The sequence below is a fragment of the Carcharhinus amblyrhynchos genome, chromosome 1 (assembly GCF_965287045.1).
Source record: "Carcharhinus amblyrhynchos chromosome 1, sCarAmb.v2.hapA, whole genome shotgun sequence".
Lineage (NCBI taxonomy): Eukaryota > Metazoa > Chordata > Chondrichthyes > Carcharhiniformes > Carcharhinidae > Carcharhinus > Carcharhinus amblyrhynchos.
The window spans coordinates 22,102,153-22,122,897 of record NC_137324.1 but is presented as its reverse complement, the minus strand read 5'-3'; the positions used below and the strand labels follow the sequence as shown (position 1 = coordinate 22,122,897).

Here is a 20,745-nt window from a genome sequence, read left to right as displayed (position 1 = left end):
ATGTTATTAAACTGGGAACAGCGCAGAAAAGATTTACCAGAATCTGAAAGATCACCCCTCAGCTTCCTACGGTCCAAAGAAAATAAGTCCCAGTCTATCTTGATGGTTTGAGTTTTAAGGAGACGCTGGATAGACTGCGACTTATTTTCTCTGGAGCGTAGGAGGCTAAGGAGTGATCTTACAGATGTCTATAAAATAATGAGTGGCACAGGTCAGCTAGATAGTCAATATTTTTTCCCAAAAGGTAAAGTCTAAAACTAGAGGGCATTGGTTTAAGGTGAGAGGGGAGAGGTACAAAAGGGTCCTGAGGGGCAATTTTTTCACACAGAGGGTGATGAGTGTCTGGAACATGTTGCCAGAGTTAGTAGTAGAGACGGGTACAATTCTGTCTTGTAAAAAATCTTTGGGCAGTTATGAGTAAGATGGCTAGAGATATGGGCCAAATGCAGGCAACTGGGACTAGCTTAGGGGTTTTAAAAAAAAGGGTGGCATAGACAAGTTGGACTGAAGAACCTGTTTCCATGCTGTAAACCTCTCTGACTCTATGAACCATAAAGTCCCAGGTTTCCAAATTAGGTATTTTTAGCTAAATAATAATTTGCCACCTTTGGGCAAAGAAATGAGAAACTATTCATGACTACTTTCCAATAATCCTTGATTAAGTTTATCCATATTTAACATTAAATTAAGCAATATTTAGATAAGATAAACCAAACAAATTTTAGCTTACGTCTAGATGAAGTTGACTCCTTATAGATTAGGCGAAAAATTGTTCAAGTTTTAACTAATCAGTATTTATAGGTTTTAGACTTTAAGATAATCAACTTCTGAGATGAACCAAAAAAATACTCTTGATGGCATATGTACATTGAACAGCATCGCAAATTGATATCACTTCAGGGGGTCCACTTATTGAAACTGTTTGACAATTCAGGTGAACTTACTTTGTGAAGGAGCGTGAGAAATGTAATTATAAACGCAAAGGAGTATTATTTTAAGACTATAACTCCACGACATTGTTGGACAAAGGACAGCTTCAGCGACAAGAGTTTTTCTTAAGTAAACCAAACACACCTACCCTTCCTCATTCTACTGAGAAATACAGCTCTGTGTTCAATTTATTTTTCACAAATGAAATATTTTAAAACACCACTAAGCAACCGTTGGGCACCGATCTTCTTTCACATGATTGACGTACTAAGGTATGGAGTCATTTCCCTCCACTTAGCCTCATCTCCTGTTCAATTTTACACTGAGGCAGTGGAGGGGGTGAATGGTGAATAACCCAAGAACTAACTTTACAATTAGGGCAAAGGAGCTTGATTAGGAATTCTGGCTCCACATGGCAAAGTGAGCTTTTTGTTTGGAAAAACAAGTTCTGTATATAAGATTAAGCTGATCTTCCCTGAAGGCATTTCAAAATTTGAACATGATCATTGTGTGGAATTAGTGCTGTCATGACAATTCTGCTGTTATACAGATTTTACTATCAATTTAAAGTTCCCAAATCAAATCACAGATTAAAAGCTTCTCTTAGCTCTATCAAGTTACACCAGGCACTATTTTATACTGAGCAATTTAACAGTTGCAGTAAAATACCTTTCAGATTATATATTTATGCTTGAACCTGCAAGCCTGAGTGAGAGATTTATGGGATTTTTAATGGCCAATAGTCATAATTTTTCTGCCATGCTATCAAGATTTAAAGATGACAATGCCTCACTTTTGGAGGAGGACAGGAAGCAATTCAAATAACTCATTCAAGATCATACATTAGTTTTAATGGTCCTTCTTATTACATCTGGACAAAAAGGTCACTCCTCTACAAAGTTAATGCCTATTAAATTGTACTACAGACCTGGACATTCAGACCATGATTCTATTAAGCTATATAGAACTGTGGAACATTAAATATTATGTCTTTGACATGTAGTGATCTTTAGGAAAACAGTGTACACATTGCAGCTTTTTGTTTCAATCACCTTTTAATGAAGCCTTAATGGTTAGCAACACTACCAAAGAAACACACATACTATGTGTAAATGAAGAGGTTAATAAGGCCATTTGACAGAAGTCGAGGCCTTTAAACGAACAGGAAAATATGCTGCTTATCGTGCCGATTTAAATAAAAATTAAATTTTCTCTGTTCCTCCTCCCTTCCTGTGAAGTAATTTACATTTTGCTGCAGAATTGTTCCATGAGTGCCAGCTCCAGTACCTCAACGAATTGGCCATTTTCTTGTGAGCCTTGACAGCATGCTTTTCAGTTCTGGGATGCACAGATGTATTCAACCTTATAATCACAGAGATTTACAAAACAGAAAGGAGCCCTTCGGTCCATCTTACTTATCAAATATCTATATACATGCAATGCTCAAGGGCATAAATGAAAACCAATATTTCAGCTGTCGCAACATAGGATTGAATCTGGGGCATTGTTTGCCTTGATGGTTTACCTCCCTTAATGAACAAACTTGCTATATGGAAAGCTTCCAATTAGAGTAAGGTTCCAAGCAAAGGCAGAGCGCTTCTGGTCAAAATTGCATTTTTTTCATCATGTAATATTTTATTTCAATGTGTACATTTCCACAAAGTGCCTCTATCAATCAAGTCACTCAGAAAAAGACGGCAAGTGATAATACAGCTATTTAAAGTTTAAAACCAAAACACAAGAAGGTAACATGACTGTATTGCACTGGAGCTGAGATAACTTGCAACATACTCTATTGATCAGACTTGTTCCTGCAGCATTCAGTTTATATACTTTTTGGTTTGTGACTTGCTGGAAATGTGAACAGATAACTATTTGGCTAGTACAATGGCACACTTGAAAACAGTGAATGCCAACAGCATATCTCTTCAAACATGTGACTGAGCGATTGAAAAAGAAACAGAAAATGTGGAAAAGAAAGGTGGATTAGAGTTAAATCATGAACAAAAAGAGAAAGATTGGATTAAGAAGGGCAGACAAAGGAAAAGTAAGAGTAGAGAAAAATAAGTTTTAAAATAAAATCTTCAGTAAAAATTTACCATTAAATGCTGGAATGAGATTGAACAAAATTATTCCCTTCATGGCCACAGGTTGATTTGGCATTAACAAACACCACATTGCTAATCTGGTATTTATACTGTTAAATTGCAACTCTACCTTTAATTTTACAATTATATTGTAGACCACAGATGTAGGAACAATCGCAACGTATCTTTCATCTTTGGCTGATATTTGTATTAAAGCACTATTGACACAAATTTTTTCTCAACAAGATTCATTCTGTTATGTCACAGAAGAGTACAATGTGAATCAATAGTCTGATAAAGAATTACTGACCATTTGTCTCTCCATAAATGCTACCTGACTTGCTGAGTATTTCCAGCATGTTGTTTTTATTTAGGTTATTTGTGTAGATTCCTTAAGTGTTATTACTTAAGGGGCCAAACGAAACAAAGAATACATCAATTCAACCCAGTCACTTCCAACTCTTTCGGAAACCACTATCGCTGCAAAGTCATGAATCGTTCACAATGACAGCTCATCACCAGTTTCTTGAGTGATGGGCAATAAATGCAGCCTCGCTTGTTTTTTCATTCATTTGTGGGACGCAAGCGTCATTGGATGCCCATCCCTAGTTGCCCTCGAGGTGGGGGGTGGTGAACTGCCTTTTTGAAACCTGTAGTCCATGTTCTGTGTGCTGAACTACAATGCCTTAAGGGAGGGAATTCTAGGATTTTGATGCAGCGACAATGAAGGAATAGTGATATATTTCCAAAACAGGATGGTGAGTGGCTTGGAGCATATCACTCACATCGCAAAATAATCAACTCCACCTTAATTAATTAATGAGATGTACAATGAAGTCTGGGAGAAAGTCTTCAATAGTTTTCCTTCAGAAAAACAAACAGCTTGACAAACAGAGCAGTAAATCTCATGCACTAAATTTTGCATTTCTACTAATAATCCATCCCATTCCTTCTGCCCCAGAGTTGAACTTTCTCACCATACATTGAATGAACACATGCACAAACTATTTGAAGTATAGTTCAAATTTATTTACAGATGCCAGTAAAATGATAGAAGGTAGTGGAAGCAGATATGGTAGTCATTTTTAAGGGGCGTCTTGACAAATATATGAGTAGGATGGGAAGAGAGGGATATGGTCCCAGGAAGGGTAGGGGGTTTTAGTTAAGTCGGGCAGCATGGTTGGTGCAGGCTTGGAGGCCCTAACAGCCTGTTTCCTGTGCTGTAATTTTCTTTGTTCTTTACACAAGGTAAGTTAAACATTTAGCCAAAAAAAGTTAAATCTGCTCTTCCAAACTTTAATTGTTGTACAAAGAGGTTTGATGCTAGTTTCCCAAGAAGTAAATTTAACTTCCTGTTAGGTCATAATCAAACAAAAAAGGCCAATACAGCATCAGACAATGAGATGGCAATGATTGCTAAGAAAATGAGAGATGATCTGGGCAATGGGACATTAACAACGAAGTGGTACACTATGCTATGTCAACGATAGCAAGCAACACAAAGCTCACCTTTTCCGCCCCCTGGATCAGATCCGCCTGTACAACAATAGTGTACAATTAATAACTGCCCAAGGTTCAGAATTAAGTATATTGTGATGGTCATGGAAAGCTTATGAAATACAATACTCGAGTGGAGGCAAATTTTTAAGTTGAAGCAGTTACAATGCAAGTTTTAAATTAGCTTCAGACTGCAACTTCTAATATTAACATAAAATTCATTAACACAGGAATATTTCAGATCGAAGCATTTGCCTCCTGCATCAAGGGAAATAGCACAATGCAATATGTGTAGTTAACAAACATCTTGTCAAAAGATTTAAGTGGTACACATACAGAACCCCTGTTGTTTGGAGGCAGCCACAGAGCAAAAGGTGCCTACACTATCTCTTTGGTCAAGTTATTCAATTAGTTCCACTACCTGTTCTTTCCCTATCATCCTATAATCTTCTCCATTCAAGCATTCAGCCAATTCTCTTTTGAATATTAATACTGAAGCTGTTCCACCGTATTTGACAGACAGGCTAATGAAAATCACAACAAATCATAATGTAAAAGCTATGTTTCTTCATCCCACTTCTGGTTCTTCTAATTATCTTAAATCTTAGTTCTTTGGTTACTGACCCTTCTGCTATTGGATGTGACTTTTTCCATATTTATTCTGTTGATAATTTGAACACCTCGATCAAATCTCCTCAACCTTCGATACTTTAAGAAGAATAGGAGCAATTCTGAAGCTCACTGCAATGCAATACCTGCGTTAAGATATTATGGATTATAACTTTAAAGCCCTTGCAAGTGATCAGCAAAAGGCTGACAATAAAACATCCCAAGGCACAGGAGTATTCTAAATCAAGTTAGGAGACTGATCCACACCACACTCAAGACAACGTAATTATATATGGCATAATGCCTTTCAATTTCCAAACACCCCTCAATAAGTTCCCATAAAATACTGGAGAAATGTTTAAAAGAAAAAATATGAAAGATATTAAATAACTTATATTAAGCCAGAGCAGAACAATGATTCAAGCTATTTCAGAGACTATCAGTGACAGGGATACTGTAGTTAGGGAGATAGAAATGCTTCTCTGCAGCTGCATCTGGAGCGCCAAAGGTCATGCTGCCTGCCCATGCCGGAGTTAAGGACATCTCACAGTTGTTAATAAACCAAGAGTTGGAGAGGGAGGATCCAGCCATCATGGCCCACTTAGGAACCAAAGACAAAGGAAGAACTGGCATGATGTTCAATTGAGATCTTGAAATTAAAACATAGAACATGAAACTTAATAATCTCGATTGTGACCCACATCACATATCAACTGGCATAGGGCAAGTAGATTAGAGAATTAAATGCACGGACCAAAGAGCAGTGTGGGAATGAGAAGTTTTGATTCGTGGGACACTGGCCTCAGTACTTAGGAAGACTGAGCTGTTCTGTTTGGAAGGGCTCCACTTGGCTGGGACCAGTGTCGTGACAAATCATATAACTCGGGCTGTGGATACCGTTTGGAACCAAGAGACTGGGGAGAGGATTTGGGTGAAGGAAGATCCAAAAAAAAAGCCGTGTTCTACAGCAGTCTAACCATGTAAAGTAGTAGATTGGGACAGGAAGGGTCAGAGAGTTCAACAATAGTCATCAGCAAGTATGGTCATTGCGGGGAATAAAACAAAGGCAAAATTAAAATCTCTTCACCTGAATGCACGAACCGTCTGCAAGAAGATAGATCAACTCTTGTTAGCTGGACAGAGTAAATAGTGAGAAACTGTTCCTGCTTGTAAAAGGATCAAGGATGAAAAGCACAGACTTAAAGTGATTTGCAAAAAAAGCAAATGTGATGTGAGAAAAAACTTTTTCACACAAGGAGTGGTTTGACTCGGGCGTGCTCTGCTCGGAAGTGTGTGGAGACAGGTTCTGTCAAGGCATTCAAGAGGATATTAGATGATTATTTGAACAGCAACAATGTATACGAGGAAAAGCCATGACGCTCATTTGAAGAGCTGGTGCAGCCACAATGGGCCAAATGGTCCCTTCTGCGCTGTAACAATTCTGTGATTGTGTAACACAGCTCAGTATCTGCAGAGTTCATTAGTTTACCTACAAGAACAAAGGAAATCTCTGATCTAGATGGGTTTGAAGATCTCTAGATAGCAACACAAGAGATTATTTCTGCTGCTGTCCACAAAACATCACCGAGTGTCATTGTCATTCACAATGCACAATTAAACATAAAAGACAACTCTGATGACAAGAGAGCAAGAGTTGCCTTTGAGAAATTCTGTTCATTTTTCTTTAAAAAGAATAATTTGAAATGAACAATTAATCAATCATCAAGCTTTATTTCACATCTTGCAACTGTGCAGAAGACAAAGGCTGCCAAACAGATTCATTTATACAGAGACTTAGTACTTGTCAGAACTTAAAAGTTTAATTCTATACCTTATATAGTGCCAAAATTCTAAATGGAGGCAGACTAGAAAGAGCTTAAACTATGGAACAGATTTGGGAAAGACACCTGGCTATTTAAACAGTGGAGCTTCTACATAAAGATAGCCTATTTATTGTGGTCAGAGTATATTTCAGTGATGGCATCACACATCCATACACAGATTGTGAAAATTATTAACCTTAAGCGTTATTAAAGAATAGATACCATGAAATAATTGGTGGAAAACCAAAACAGGTTTGATAGAGAAACGCATCAGAATCAAAGTCCTTAATGCTAACACACTTGTAACTATATCTCTATGCTAGTTTAAAAATGACATTCACGTGGATTGTCGCAAGCGCTGTTAGCAATTGCCAGTTTAATGAATTGCAGTTTAATCCCAGGGAACTAATTTTCTCCAAAATATTACTTGGACCACCATTAAAATACCCTTATTTTCACTTCTGGTCCTGGTAATTGCTGCAGTATTTACCTGCACTATTAATGGTTAAATAGAGAACCCGAAGCTAGCAGTAAACAAGTGAAACTTCTGGATACCAGAGAATATCTGCTCAAAGTTACAATTCATCAATGAGTAAAGCATTCCCAGGCATATCACAGGAATGGTTAAAAAAAACTAACAGCGATTCATTGTTAAGCATGGAGACAAAATTGTCAGGCATAAATTTTGCAGATGAAGTATTATGTGGGAAAATGTGAACCTATCTGATTTGGCAGTAAGAAAACAGTACACTATTTGAATGGACAGAGACTGCAGAATCTACAATAGAAAATCTGGGTGTCCTAGTACATGGGTCACAAAAAAATCGTTTGCAGGTACAGTAAGTGATTAAGAAGGTGCAAGAAATGCATTACTGCAAGGGAATGGATGGTAAAAGTAGGTAAGTTTTCTGCAGCTGCACAGGGCCTTGATGAGATCACATCTGGAATACTGTGTAAGTTCTGATCTCCTGATTTGAAATGGGATACAATTGCATTTGAGGCAATCCAGAGAAGATGAATGTGATTCGTTTCTGGGATGAAGGGCTTCCCTTTTGCAGGAAGACTGAACAGGTTGGGCCTTTAACCAGTGGAGTTTAAAAGAATCAGAAATGATCTTATTGAAACATAAAACATCCTGAGGAGACCTGATAGAGAAGACCAGGAAGATGCTTCCTCTTACAGCCAAAACTAAAACTAAGAGACAAGTTAAGAATAAGAGTTTTTTCCTTTAAGACGAGAAGAGGAGAAAGTTTCCTCACAGAGAATATTTAGTCCATGAAATTCGCTCCCAGAAAGGAGGACAGGTGGATTCTTGAATTTATTCAATGCTAAGTTGGATAGATTTTGAATAGACAAGGGAGTTCAAGGGTTATGGAGAGTAGATAAGAGAGAGGAGTTGAGACCACAACCAGATCAGGCCGAGGGACCATAACAGCAGACCACTTGGTCCCTCTAGTCAGCTTTGCCATTCAACTGGATCACGCTCATCATCCACCTCAAGGCGTTTCCTCCTCTCTCTCCATATTCCTTCATGTTTTTAATATTCTTATCAATTGCTAGGTCCTTCTTTGCTGAATTATAAAATGCTTCCAAATCTTAAATTTACATTGGCCACAACCCCTGGCTACCCTCTGCCATAAGAATGCCCTGTTGTCGTTCAGTGACACCATGACCCTGGCACCAGGGAGACAACACAGCATCCTGGAGTTGTGGCTATGGCCACAGAAATGCCTGTCTATTCCCCTACCAAATCCACTACCTCTATTGCTCTTCTATTTTCCCTTCCCTCTTGTGAATCTCAGCCACTTATGGTGCCACAGAATTATCTGGCTCTGAAGAACCAGTATCAAAAAACAGTTAATGAGCAAGATGGACGTGCAGGCTCCTGCACTACACTGGACACCAATTCCTTCTCTGCCTGCATTCTCTAAACATGTTACCTACTTGGTTCCCAGCATTGGATCTGACACAGCTGTCATCAGAGATGCAAAACCCAGGACTCAGGTTTATGCAGCTGGTTTAACTTCCTGTATTTGTGCTCACCTCAGCCATGGAAAGCTTTGATGACTTTGCACACGTCACAGGATGTGTGTTTCGGACAACAAAGTTGCTCTGCCACGGCTTTACAGACAATTTATTATAAACTTGAGAATAGAAAGTAATATTATTCACCACTCAGGTCCTTTCCCTGTACCATCACATTTTATTCCTGATGTCAAGTTTCAATTACTGCCTCTATTCTGCTTCCACCAGTCAATCTTTATGCCCTACACAGCTTTCACCCCTCCCGGTGCTTTCCCAATTAGCTAACTACTTATTTTCTGAATGACTTTTTTAACTAATACCTTTCACTATACTTAGAATACTATTTTAAACCTTACTGTTACAATAAACCTTGCTGCTTAAAAATAAAACAGTGCGATTCACCAGCTTCCTACTTACCTACTGCGTATATCTCACTAATAAAGCTTTAGCAATACGTAAAAAACCTTGCTGCTATTATTAGATCTTAGTGAAACTGCTAGATACAAATAATATGGAATATGGCTGAAGAGGTAATAAACGTTACTTAAAAGTGGAAGATATACTCGCTGCTTGGGAGAGCAGGAGCGCGCAAGCAGGGGCAGGCGGTGGGGCAGGCGTGTAGCGCGGGGCATGCAAAGTGGAGAGGCAGCGAGGGAGCAAGGGAGAAAGAAGTTTCCAATGGTGAAATAAAAAAAATAAAATCAGGAATGCTGGAAGCGACTAGAATTGGAAAAGTGCAAATCATGAAAATTTTAATTTTTACATCTTAATGCCTTATCTCACTCCTACTATTATCTGATGCTAGTCCACTTCAGTCTGAGATATTTACATTAAAAATAAAGTACATAAATGCACATTGTACTACGCACCATTTTTTGCAAGACATGCGCGCTATTCTATGGTGGAGTTCAATACTACCTTTCTAAAGCTCTTCTCTTTCTTTGATACCTTTAAGGTACATACTACAAAAATGCTTCACTTCACGATTCAAACTCACTGGCCTTCTAGTTAGATATGATTGTGCGTTCCCAACCAATTGGTCTCCAAAAAATATTTTTATATCAAAATGTTACTGTTGCTTCCTGCGACAGTGGCAGAGGTATAGAATGTGTACCAGGCAGAGGTGTGCCTGGTACATGAAAGTTTGCATGATCTTTACTTTTAAGTATTCTTAAATATGAAATTTAAAATAGCAGAACATTGAAGAAAATTAAATAGATTCCAAATTAAGCATTCATACAAGGAATGATCAACATAGAGTGCCACTGGTGCCAACAATTCCTATCAGCATTGAGATTTTAGCCTGATAATGATGTGAATTAGATGCAAAGAGCAACTTAAAGCAAACACGAAGGCTGTGTCGATGTATAAACAGAAATGGCTACAGTAATTCATCTGTGATGAATGGGGATGAAAATTGTGTGGCGTGTGGTTTGAATTCTTACCTGTACCAGCAGTTGTTCCACCTGTAAGAAAAAAAACGCATCAATTTTATTAATAGGTTTTAGAAAACATCAATTAGTATTTTAACAAACTGTCACTTTGATTTTATGTCATATTTATGACATAGAAAAAGGGAATTCAGCCCATGATTTTAGGCATTAGACAAAGTTTGAAAAATTTTAATTGCCACAACTTGACAATTTACAATTTATTTTGTTTCTGTTATATAAACTATACAATGAGTGACTTGCAAAATAACACAGCATATGTAGTAGGCATGATGCAGTGGGCTTTACAGAACAGGATTACATTAATTCAACAGTTCTACAAGTTTTCACATCTATTTCACAGTACCAGAATGGTCATAGTCATAGAATCATAGAGGCATATAGGACAGAAAACAGCCCTTCGGCCCAACACATCTGCACTAAAGACAAACCACCTAACTACTCTAATCCCATTTTTCAACACTTAGCCCATGACCCATAACCTTGTATGCCTTGGCATCACAAGTGCACATCTAAATGCTACTTAAATGTTTTGAAGGTCTCTGCCTCCACTACCCTTTCAGGCAGTGAGTTCCGGACTCCCACCAGCCTTTGGGTGCAAAAATATTTCCTCTCATCCCTGCTAAACCTTCTGCCCCTTAACTTAAATCTATGCTCCCTGGTCACTGATCCTTCCACCAAGGGGAAAACATGTTCCTGTCTACTCTATCAATGCCCCTCATAATTATTTACATCTCAATTATGTAACCCCTCAGTCTCTTCTGCTCCAAGAAAAACAATCCCACAGTCTATCCAATCCCCCTTCATAACTAAAACTCTCCAGCCCAGGCAACATCCTGGCAAATCTCCTCCGCACCCTTTCCAATGCTATCACATCCCTCCTATAACACAGATTCCAGAACTGCAGAATACACTTTAGCTGTGGGCCAAACCAACATTTTATATAGTTCCAGCATAACCTCCCTACTCTGAAATTCTATAGTAAGAAGTCTCACAACACCAGGTTACTTGGTAGCAAACGCCACTCACCTGATGAAGGAGCAGTGCTCTGAAAGCTAGTGCCGTTTGCTACCAAATAAACCTGTTGAACTTTAACGTGGTGTTGTGAGACTCCTTACTGTGTTTACCCCAGTCCAATGCTGGCATCTCCACATCCTGAAATTCTAAGACCAGTACACCATATGTCTTCTTAACCATTTTACCCACCAATCCTGCTACCTTAAGGAACAAATATACATGCACACCAAGATACCCCTGGATCCTCAGTGCCATTTGTCACTTTGTTTGTCCTGACCAAGTGCATCACCTCACACTTATCCGATTGAATTCCATTTGCCACTGATCAACCCATCTGACCAGTCCATCCACATCCTCCTGTAATCTATGGCTATCCTCCTCACTATTTATCACTTACAAATTTCCGTATCATTCATAAACTTACCAACCAACCCTCCTACATTCAAATCTAAACCATTTGTGCAATGCACAAACAGCAAGGATCCCAACACTGATCCCTGCAGGACCCCACTGAACACAGTCTTCCAGTCCAAAAACATCCCTTAACCATCACTCTCTGCTTCTTCCACTCAGCTAATCCTAGATCAAATTTTCCAAATTTCCTAGGATACCATGAGCCTTCACTATCAGTCTCCCACGTGGAACCTTGTCAAAAGCCTTGCTGAAGTCCAAATAGACTACATCAAATGCACAGCCCTCATCTACATACCTGGTCACCTCTTCGAATAAATTCAATCACGTTGGTGCGGCATGGCCTCCCCTTTCTGACTGTTCCTGATTAATCCCTGCCTCTTCAAACGCAAGTTAATTCCATTTCTCAGCATTTGTTTAAATAATTTCCCTACCACTGCGATTAGACTGACTGGCCTATAGTTCCTTAGTTTATTCCCTCCTCCCTTCTTGAATAACGGCATTTAAAATTTGAATTTGGTAAAAATGATGAAATTAAAATGTTGTCATACTTCAATGGTGAATCAGCACTAAACAAAACATATTTAGGACAAGAATTAATGGAATGGAGCTAACAAATGTATTGTCGATCAATTTACAAAAGCTGAGACCACAAACAGTTCCCACACAAATGATGACATAGAATAACAAAGAAAATTTTCAGTGACTTATTTTCTTGAGGCGAAAGGGAAATCTTCAAAGAATCTATATTTATTTGACATGGAAACAAGGAATTTCAAAACAACGTACGAGTTTTTTTAAAATTGTGATGTGGATGTCATTGGCTAGGCCGGTATTTATTGTCCATTCCCCGCTGCCCTTCAGAATATAATGAATCAACAATTTCAAGGGATTAATTTTTCTTGGATACCATTTATATGTAAACCTTCATATTATAAAAACCTTTAATAAACATTGTGGCACTATGATAAACTGAAAGATTAGGTGCACCACAGTCTATAATCATTTATTTGCATGTAATTGAAGGATTAAACTTCCCTTCTTTTCCTCGTCCCACCACAAACAATCCCCTCTTGCCTCCCCCCCTCCGCCCAACAACCGACACCCCCTCCTCGCCTATCCCCCAACCACCGATACCCTGCCTTGGAGTTATAGGAAGAAAGCCTGAGTGGGACTGTTGCCAGTGCAGGCTTGATGGACTGAATGTCTCCTTCTTCACTGTAGGGTTTCCATGATTCGATGAACCTCAAATTCTTGTCAAGGCCATTATAAATTATCCTACCACAGGGAAAGTCTCACCCCTATTGATCTGGCCATGCTCCAAACTCCAGGTGTTAAAACATGCAGTGGTTCAAAAAGACAGTTCAACCATCACCCTCTCAAGGGCATTAGGACTGGACAATGAATGCTGGCCTGGCCCGTAAGTTAATGGAAAAGAAAGAGAAATACGGAAAGTTTACAACATAGAGCAGTATTATAGTTCCACTAATTCACCACTATATTTTAGAAAGCCTACTGATGCAAGGGAGAACTAGAGATAATCTTTGCACACTTTTATAAGAATTGTGTTACACGGTTACACATTGCAAGCTTACACTTCCTAGGGTCTAACAAGTGCAACTGCAACCTGTGTCTACTTCAACAGACACAAGGGAATGCCTAATTAATACCTGCATACAATTAAACACAAGAATGCAATTAATACGGAGGAGGAAAAGGAAGGTAGTAGGGAAGGAAGGAAATTGCTTTCATATAGCACCTTTCGCGATCTCAGGATATAGATGGAGATTTATCAGCTTTCAGTCCCGTCTGTTTCTCCAGCAATATTTTTTTTCAATAATACTAATTTCCTTAAATTCCTCCTCCTCGCTAGACTCTTTCTTCCCTGGATTCCTGGAAAGTTATTGGTGCCTTTTCTCATGAAGACAGAACTAAAGTACTAGTTTAATTACTTTGCCGTTTCCTTGTTCTCTGCTACAAATTCTCGTTTCAGATTGTAAAGGACCTACTTTGTCTTCACTAATCTTTTACTTTTTACATACTAATGGAAACTTTTACAGTTCGCTTTCATGCACTTGTAAGTTTAGTTTTGCTTTATTTTACCCTCTTAATCAATCTTTTGATCCTCCTTTGCTGAATTCTAAACTGCACTCATCCTCAGGTTTACGACTACTCCTAGCAACTTTATACAACTCATCTTTGGATTTAATATTATCCTTAACTTATTTTGTTAGGCATGGTTGAGTCACTTTTCCTGTTGTGCTTTTGCACCTGAAAGGGATGTTCAACTGTTGTAATGCACACATTCATTAGCCATTGCCTATTCACTTCTTAATAAAGTTGCTTAATCTACTTTAGCCAACTCAGACCTCAGACCATCATTATGTTCTTTGAACATAAGAAGTAGGAGCAGGAGTAGGCCATCTAGCCCTTCGAGCCTACCCCACCATTCAATAAGATCATGACTGATCTGAAGTGGCTCAGTTCCACTTTCCCGCTTTCTCCCCATTACCCTTAATTACCTTGCCTACCAAAAACCTATCTACCCGTGACCTAAATATATTTAGCGAGGTAGCCTCCACCACTTCCAACGGGCAGAGAATTCCAGAGATTCACCACCCTTTGAGTGAAGAAGTTCCTCCTCAACTCCTTTCTAAACTGCACCCCCCCCCCCGCAATCTTGAGCCTGTGCCCTCTAGTCTTGCTGTCCTTTCTGAGCAGGAAAAATCTCTCTACCTCTACCCTATCCATCCCCTTCATTATCTTATACGTCTCTATAAGATCCCCCCTCATCCTTCTAAACTCCGAGTACAGACCCAGTCTTCTTAGTCTCTCTTCATAGTCCAACCCCCTCATCTCCGGTACCAGCCTAGTGAACCTCCTCTGCACTCCCTCCAAGGCCAAAATATCCTTGCGCAAGTGCAGCGACCAAAACTGCACACAGCACTCCAGCTGCGGCCTCACCAGTGCCCTGTACAGTTGCAGCAAGACCTCCCTGCTTTTATATCTATCCCCCTCGCTATAAAGGCCAGCATCCCATTTGCCTTCTTGATCACCTGCTGCACCTGCAGACTGGGTTTTTGCAACTCATGCACATGGACCCCCAGGTCCCTCTGCACCGTAGCATGCTGCAGCTTTTCACCCTTTAAATAGTAATCCCTCCTATTATTATTCTGGCCAAAGTGGATAACCTCACACTTGCTAACATTGTACTCCAACTGCCAGGTCCTCGCCCACTCGCTCAGCCTATCTAGATCCCTCTGCAGACTTTGTTTAGATTTAGGACGCGAGCTTTGAATCCCACAAAATCACACAATTAGTTAATTAAACAATTAGTTAATTAATTACTTAACTGTTTTTAGGTGAGTTGTGTGTATCACATGTACTTCCAGCAAAAGATTTAGGATGACCTACTGTAAAATTTAATTCACTTAATCATGCATTAAACTCACATCCCATTGAACTGCTCCAGGTTTATCTTTAAGGCAGGTCATACTGTGGCTGCAAACCCCACAGCACCTCTGCCTGAGACCAACAAAACCAAACTACTTTTTTGCCTCCATTTTTGTCCTGATCCTGAGCCAACATTTTCTCCCCCTATTTTACTATGGTGACCTTTTCTGAACCTTAATTTCACCATGTTGACCTGCTGTTGTTTCTGCATACCCTGGTCAATTTTTCCCTTACACTACTCTGCAATCATTAGATTTCTGACCCTGGCTGAGACACTTTTTGAAGGTGATTATTTTAGATTTCTCTCATCTTAGACACAATACATACACTGACAGAACTAACAGTAGGGAGAGGAATGATAATTACCCACATGTTAATGCAGTAAGAGATTTAAAACAAATAACTATAATTTTAAGATATAAAAGTTAATATTTTAAATGCCTTTCAAAGTATTTTACTGTGATTAACATTTCAGTCAATGCAAGGTACCAAAAGGGATAATAGGAACATTCAATAGTTTACAGCCAAAGGTATGGAAGCCCTATTTAGCAGACTCATGTTTGGAACATAATAAGGGAACACATTTTGCAATCTTGTGAATAGTTGGTTTGCAGCCCAGACTTAGGACGCAGGAGCACATGTCTATTCAAATTGGTGGTGAGCCATGGGAACCTCAACTGTAACCTTTACGGTGGCGTTTACTGTATCCAAGGAAGTAATTTTAGCCAAGAGGGGTGTAATGTCTGGTTAGTAATGGACAAATGAGAAACCATTATGCTGAGAAATATTAAGTAATTGGCTGAAATAACTGACAAAAATTTATACTGATGTATGGACATTAAATGAAATTACTTTAAAAATAATGAAAGACAGAGAATCAGATGAAGACAATTATAACCGTCCTTTTTTTTACTGATAACATTAGAAATTTTTTGAGTGGTCCAGGTGTTTTGCATCTGTATCCTGTAACTTCTCCAACTGATCACTGGTTCAACCTTTATACTGTGACATTGGTTTCCTGAGCATATTCGCCAACTCATCAGAAAACACTGCAAACACCTTTTAAAGCTTTTTAGTCTACTAGGTCAGGAACGGGGGGAGGCAATGGCCTAGTGGTATCATCGCTAGATTATTAATCCAGAAACTCAACTAATGTTCTGGGTTCAAATCCTGCCAAGGCAGATGGTGGAATTGGAATTCAATAAAAAAAATTTGGAATTAAGAATCTACTGATGACCACGAAACCATTGTTGATTGTTGGAAAAACCCATCTGGTTCATTAATGTCCTTTAGGGGAGGAAATCTGCCATCCTTATCTGGTCTGGCCAATAATGTGACTCCAGAGCCACAGCAATGAGGTTGACTCTCAACTGCCCTTGGGCAACTAGCGACAGGCAATAAACGCTGGCCAGTCAGCAATGCCCACGTCCCATAAATGACCTTAAAAAAGGCAACTGGGGTGCGTTGCAGAGACTAAGTTGGGAAAATTTATTATTTCAATGTAATATAGTGCTCAATCCTTCTGACCAAAGTTGTTGCCTCCAAGCACCCTTGCCTTCTCACCACTCCCCCGCCTGATTCTCAATCTGAGTGTTTAGGTCTTGCTGCATTCTGCTCCTTCTTGCCTTGCATTTTTCTAATCCTATTCATATCAGCTATCACTATGACCATCACCCCAAGCAACTAATATCTATTTTCCCAATCCTGATTGAAGTCCCTATCACTATTTCTCAGGCATGATCTAGGAAAAGATTTAAATTAGCAAAATGTTTATAAAAATCTAATGAACAATAATCTATAGATAGTTCCCAAACTGTGACACAAATGGGACTCAAGCACATACCTCTAAAATGCTCATAACCTTGCCCAATTTCACTTTCCTGCCTGTTCTCCACAACCTTGGATTATGGCTTAACAATATGTCCAAATCAACCTCGAATATATTTAATGATCCAGGCATCACAGCTCTCTGGGGTAGAAAATCCTCAAGCCCCATGAAAGAGAAGAAATTCCTCCTCACCCCCATCCTAAAGGGGAGACCACTTACTTTCAAACTGTGCCCTCGGTTCTAGATTTTGCCACCAAGAACAAACATTCTCTCATAAGAACACAAGAAACCACAGCAGGATGTACTCAGTTAATGGTCAGGAGTTGGGGAGAGTTACAGAATAAAAAGATCTAGGGGTACATGTTCATAGCTCCTTGAAAGTGGAGTCACAGGTAGACAGAGTGGTGAAGAACGCATTCAGCATGCTTGGTTTCATCGGTCAGGACACTGAATACAGGAGTTGGGACGTCTTGTTGAAATTGTACAAGACATTGGTAAAGACACACTTGGAATATTGTGTACAATTCTGGTCACCCTATTATAGGAAGAATATTATTAAACTAGAAAGAGTGCAGAAAAGATTTACTAGGATGCTACCGGGACTTGAAGGATTGAGTTATAAGGAGAGGCTGAATAGACTGGGACTTTTTTCTCTGAAGTGTAGGAGGCTGAGGGATAACCTTAAAGAGATCTATAAAATAATGAGGGGCACAGATCAGCTAGATAGTCAATATCTTTTCCCCAAGGCAGGGGAGTCTAAAACTAGAGGGCGTAGCTTTAAGGTGAGAGGGGAGAGATACAAAAGTATCCAGAGGGGTAATTTTTTCACACAGAGGGGGTGAAAGTGTGGGATAAGCTGCCACAGATAGTAGTACAGGCGGGTACAATTTTATCTTTCAAAAAGCATTTAGCTGGTTACATGGGTACAATGGGTATAGAAGCATGTGGGCCAAATGCAGGCAAATGGGATTAGTTTAGGGGTTTTAAAAAAAAAGAGCAGCATGCACAAGTTGGGCTGAAGGGCCTGTTTCTATGCTGTAAACCTTTATGACTCTATGACTCTAAATAGAAGCAGGGGTAGGCCATCAGACACTTCAAGCCTGCCATTCAACACAATCACTGCTTATCTATACCAGCCTCAACTCCTTTTCCCCATAGCTCTCTATTCCTTGGTCTATCGAATATTTATTCACCTTCACTTTAAATTTTCCTAACGATCCAGCCTCCACCACCGTTTAGGGGCTGAATTCCAGAAATTCATCGCCTCCAAGAGAAAACATTTCTGTGCACCTCTGTTTTAAATAAACGGCCCTTAATCTTATAGCCAAATCCCTTTGTTCAAGGCTTTCCCACCAGTGAAAACATTTACCATGTCAAGCCTCCCCAGGATCCTATATGTTTGAAAAGGTCACCCCTCACTCTTCTATCTCCAAGGAGTACAGACCCAGACTATTTAGTTTCTCTTGCTGGGACTCTTACCCCAGGGTTTAGCCTGGTGAACCTCCTTTGGACTGCCTCCAATGTTACTATTTCCTTTTTAAGGGAAGGGGACCTAAACTGTACGTGGTATTCCATACTCTGTACAATTGCAACAAAACCTCCCCTATTTTCAAGCTCCAACCCCTTTGCAATAAAGGCCAAAATGCTGTTTGCTGTCTTAACTACTTGTTGGACCTACTTGCTAGCTTTTTGTGATTCATGCACTAGAACACCTAGGTATCTCTGCGCCTCACTTACCTGCAGTCTGTTTCCATTTGGATAATAATCTGCTTTTTGATTCCCCCTGCCAAACAGCATGATCTCACACTTCCCCACATTAAACTCCATTTGCCAGATTTTCACCCAGTCACCCAATCTATCCACATCCCAATGCAGAATCATAATATCTTCATCATAATCTTTTCTTTCACCTATCTTCGTATCGTTGGCAAATTTGGAAACTTACATTCTGATTCTTCCTCCAGGTCATTAATGTAAATAGTGAACAACTATGGGCCAAAAACTGAACACTGAGTACTCCACTAGTTACAGTTTGCCACTCTGAAAAGGACGCATTTCTTCCAACTCTGTTTTCTACCTGGCAGCCAGTTTTTAAATCCATGCTAATCACATTTTCTCCATTCCATGGGCTTTTATTTTATGCACCAGCCTCTTGTGTGGCCATTTGTCAAATTCCTTTTGGAGATCTAAATACACTGCATGTACAGGTTCCCCTGTATTCTCAAAGAATTCACGCACTAATCAAGCCCCCTCAGAAATCTACATGCTTTGAGGTAGGTTCTTTACTCAGAGGGGGTAAGGGCATGGAATGCCCTGCCTGCAGCAGTAGTGGACTCGCCAACTTTAAGGGCATTCAAATGGTCATTGGATAGACATATGGATAATATTGGAATAGTTTAGGTTAGAGGGTCATTAGATTGGTTCCACTGGTCGGCGCAACATCGAGGGCCAAAGGGCCTGTATTGCGCTGTAATGTTCTATGTCCTAAAATAGTCTCTCATTCTTCTAAACTCCAATGATTATCGGCCCAACCTATTTATTTTTTCCTCACAGGATAACCCCTTTATCTCAAGAATTAGTCTAGTGAACATTCTCTGAACTGCTTCCTATTCAAATATATCTTTCCTTAAGGAGGCCAAAACCATATACCGTACTCCAGGTGTAGTCTCGCCAACACCCTGTAAATTTGTAGCAAAGACTTCCCTTCCACCTTGGTGATAAAGGTCAATATTTTAGCTTCCTAATTATTTTCTGTATGTGCACGTTAATTGTGTGATTTATCTTAGAGGACACTCAGATCTCTACGTATCACAGCATTCTGCAGACTCTATTTAAGTATTATTCCACTCTCCTTTTCTTCCCACGATGTGGACAACCTCATTTTCCCCCTCTTAAATCTTTTGCGGGACGTGGCCGTTGTTGGCAAGATCAATATTTAGTGTCCATCTCTCATTGCCCTTAATAAGGTCATGGCAAGCCATTTTCTTGAACTGCTGTAGTCTATCTGTTGCAGGTGCAGCTACAGAGCTGTTAAGAAGTTAAGTGTTATTATGCAGGAAATCCATCTGCCAAGTATTTGGCCAGTCAATTTATATTCCCTCCTGTGGATCTGGAGCCACAAACAAACTGGACCAAGTAAGGACACCAGATTTTGTTCCCCAAAATGTAATGAACTGGATGGGCTTGCATAGTAATTTGGTATTTATGTGCCAGTGTAAAGTGATCCCCACTAATGATCCAAGTTCATTATTCCTCATTATTTATTAACTGAATTTAGCTGCTGTCTCTGCATCATTAACCCAAGTTTACAGTTCAGTTACATAATTAATATTCAACTGGTCCTTATTACATGCTCACCAAAATACACAATAAAAATATTCAATCACCATGAATCTGAGACCAAAATAATCCACTGGACAAACAGCATATTTTCAAAAGAATATGCACTCAATGTAGTAAACAAAATAACACTGCAACAAAATTTCAGGCAAACACACCCATTATTCAATGTTCCCTGGCCTAATTGTGGGGCATTTGCTTTTTAACTACCAAGACCAGAGTGAAATGTGCTTTACACCTTCCCACTGTACATTTTTTCAGAATTCTAAATTACT

At 39.4% G+C, this 20,745-nt stretch overlaps 1 protein-coding gene across 3 annotated transcripts in view; it reads right to left on the bottom strand.

Annotated features, from left to right (window-relative positions):
* The window catches only part of ptpra (protein tyrosine phosphatase receptor type A), a 257,679-nt gene that overhangs the window by 104,423 nt on the left and 132,511 nt on the right, over positions 1-20,745 (bottom strand). For 2 of the 3 annotated variants that reach the window (XM_080196539.1, XM_080196610.1), the window contains exons 5-6: positions 10,417-10,437; positions 4,527-4,553 (exon numbers count right to left, since the gene is read on the bottom strand). In XM_080196539.1, coding sequence (XP_080052665.1) covers positions 4,527-4,553; positions 10,417-10,437 — 48 coding nt within the window. The remainder of the gene's footprint in view (positions 1-4,526; positions 4,554-10,416; positions 10,438-20,745) is intronic. The other variant, XM_080196648.1, reaches the window with a different exon arrangement.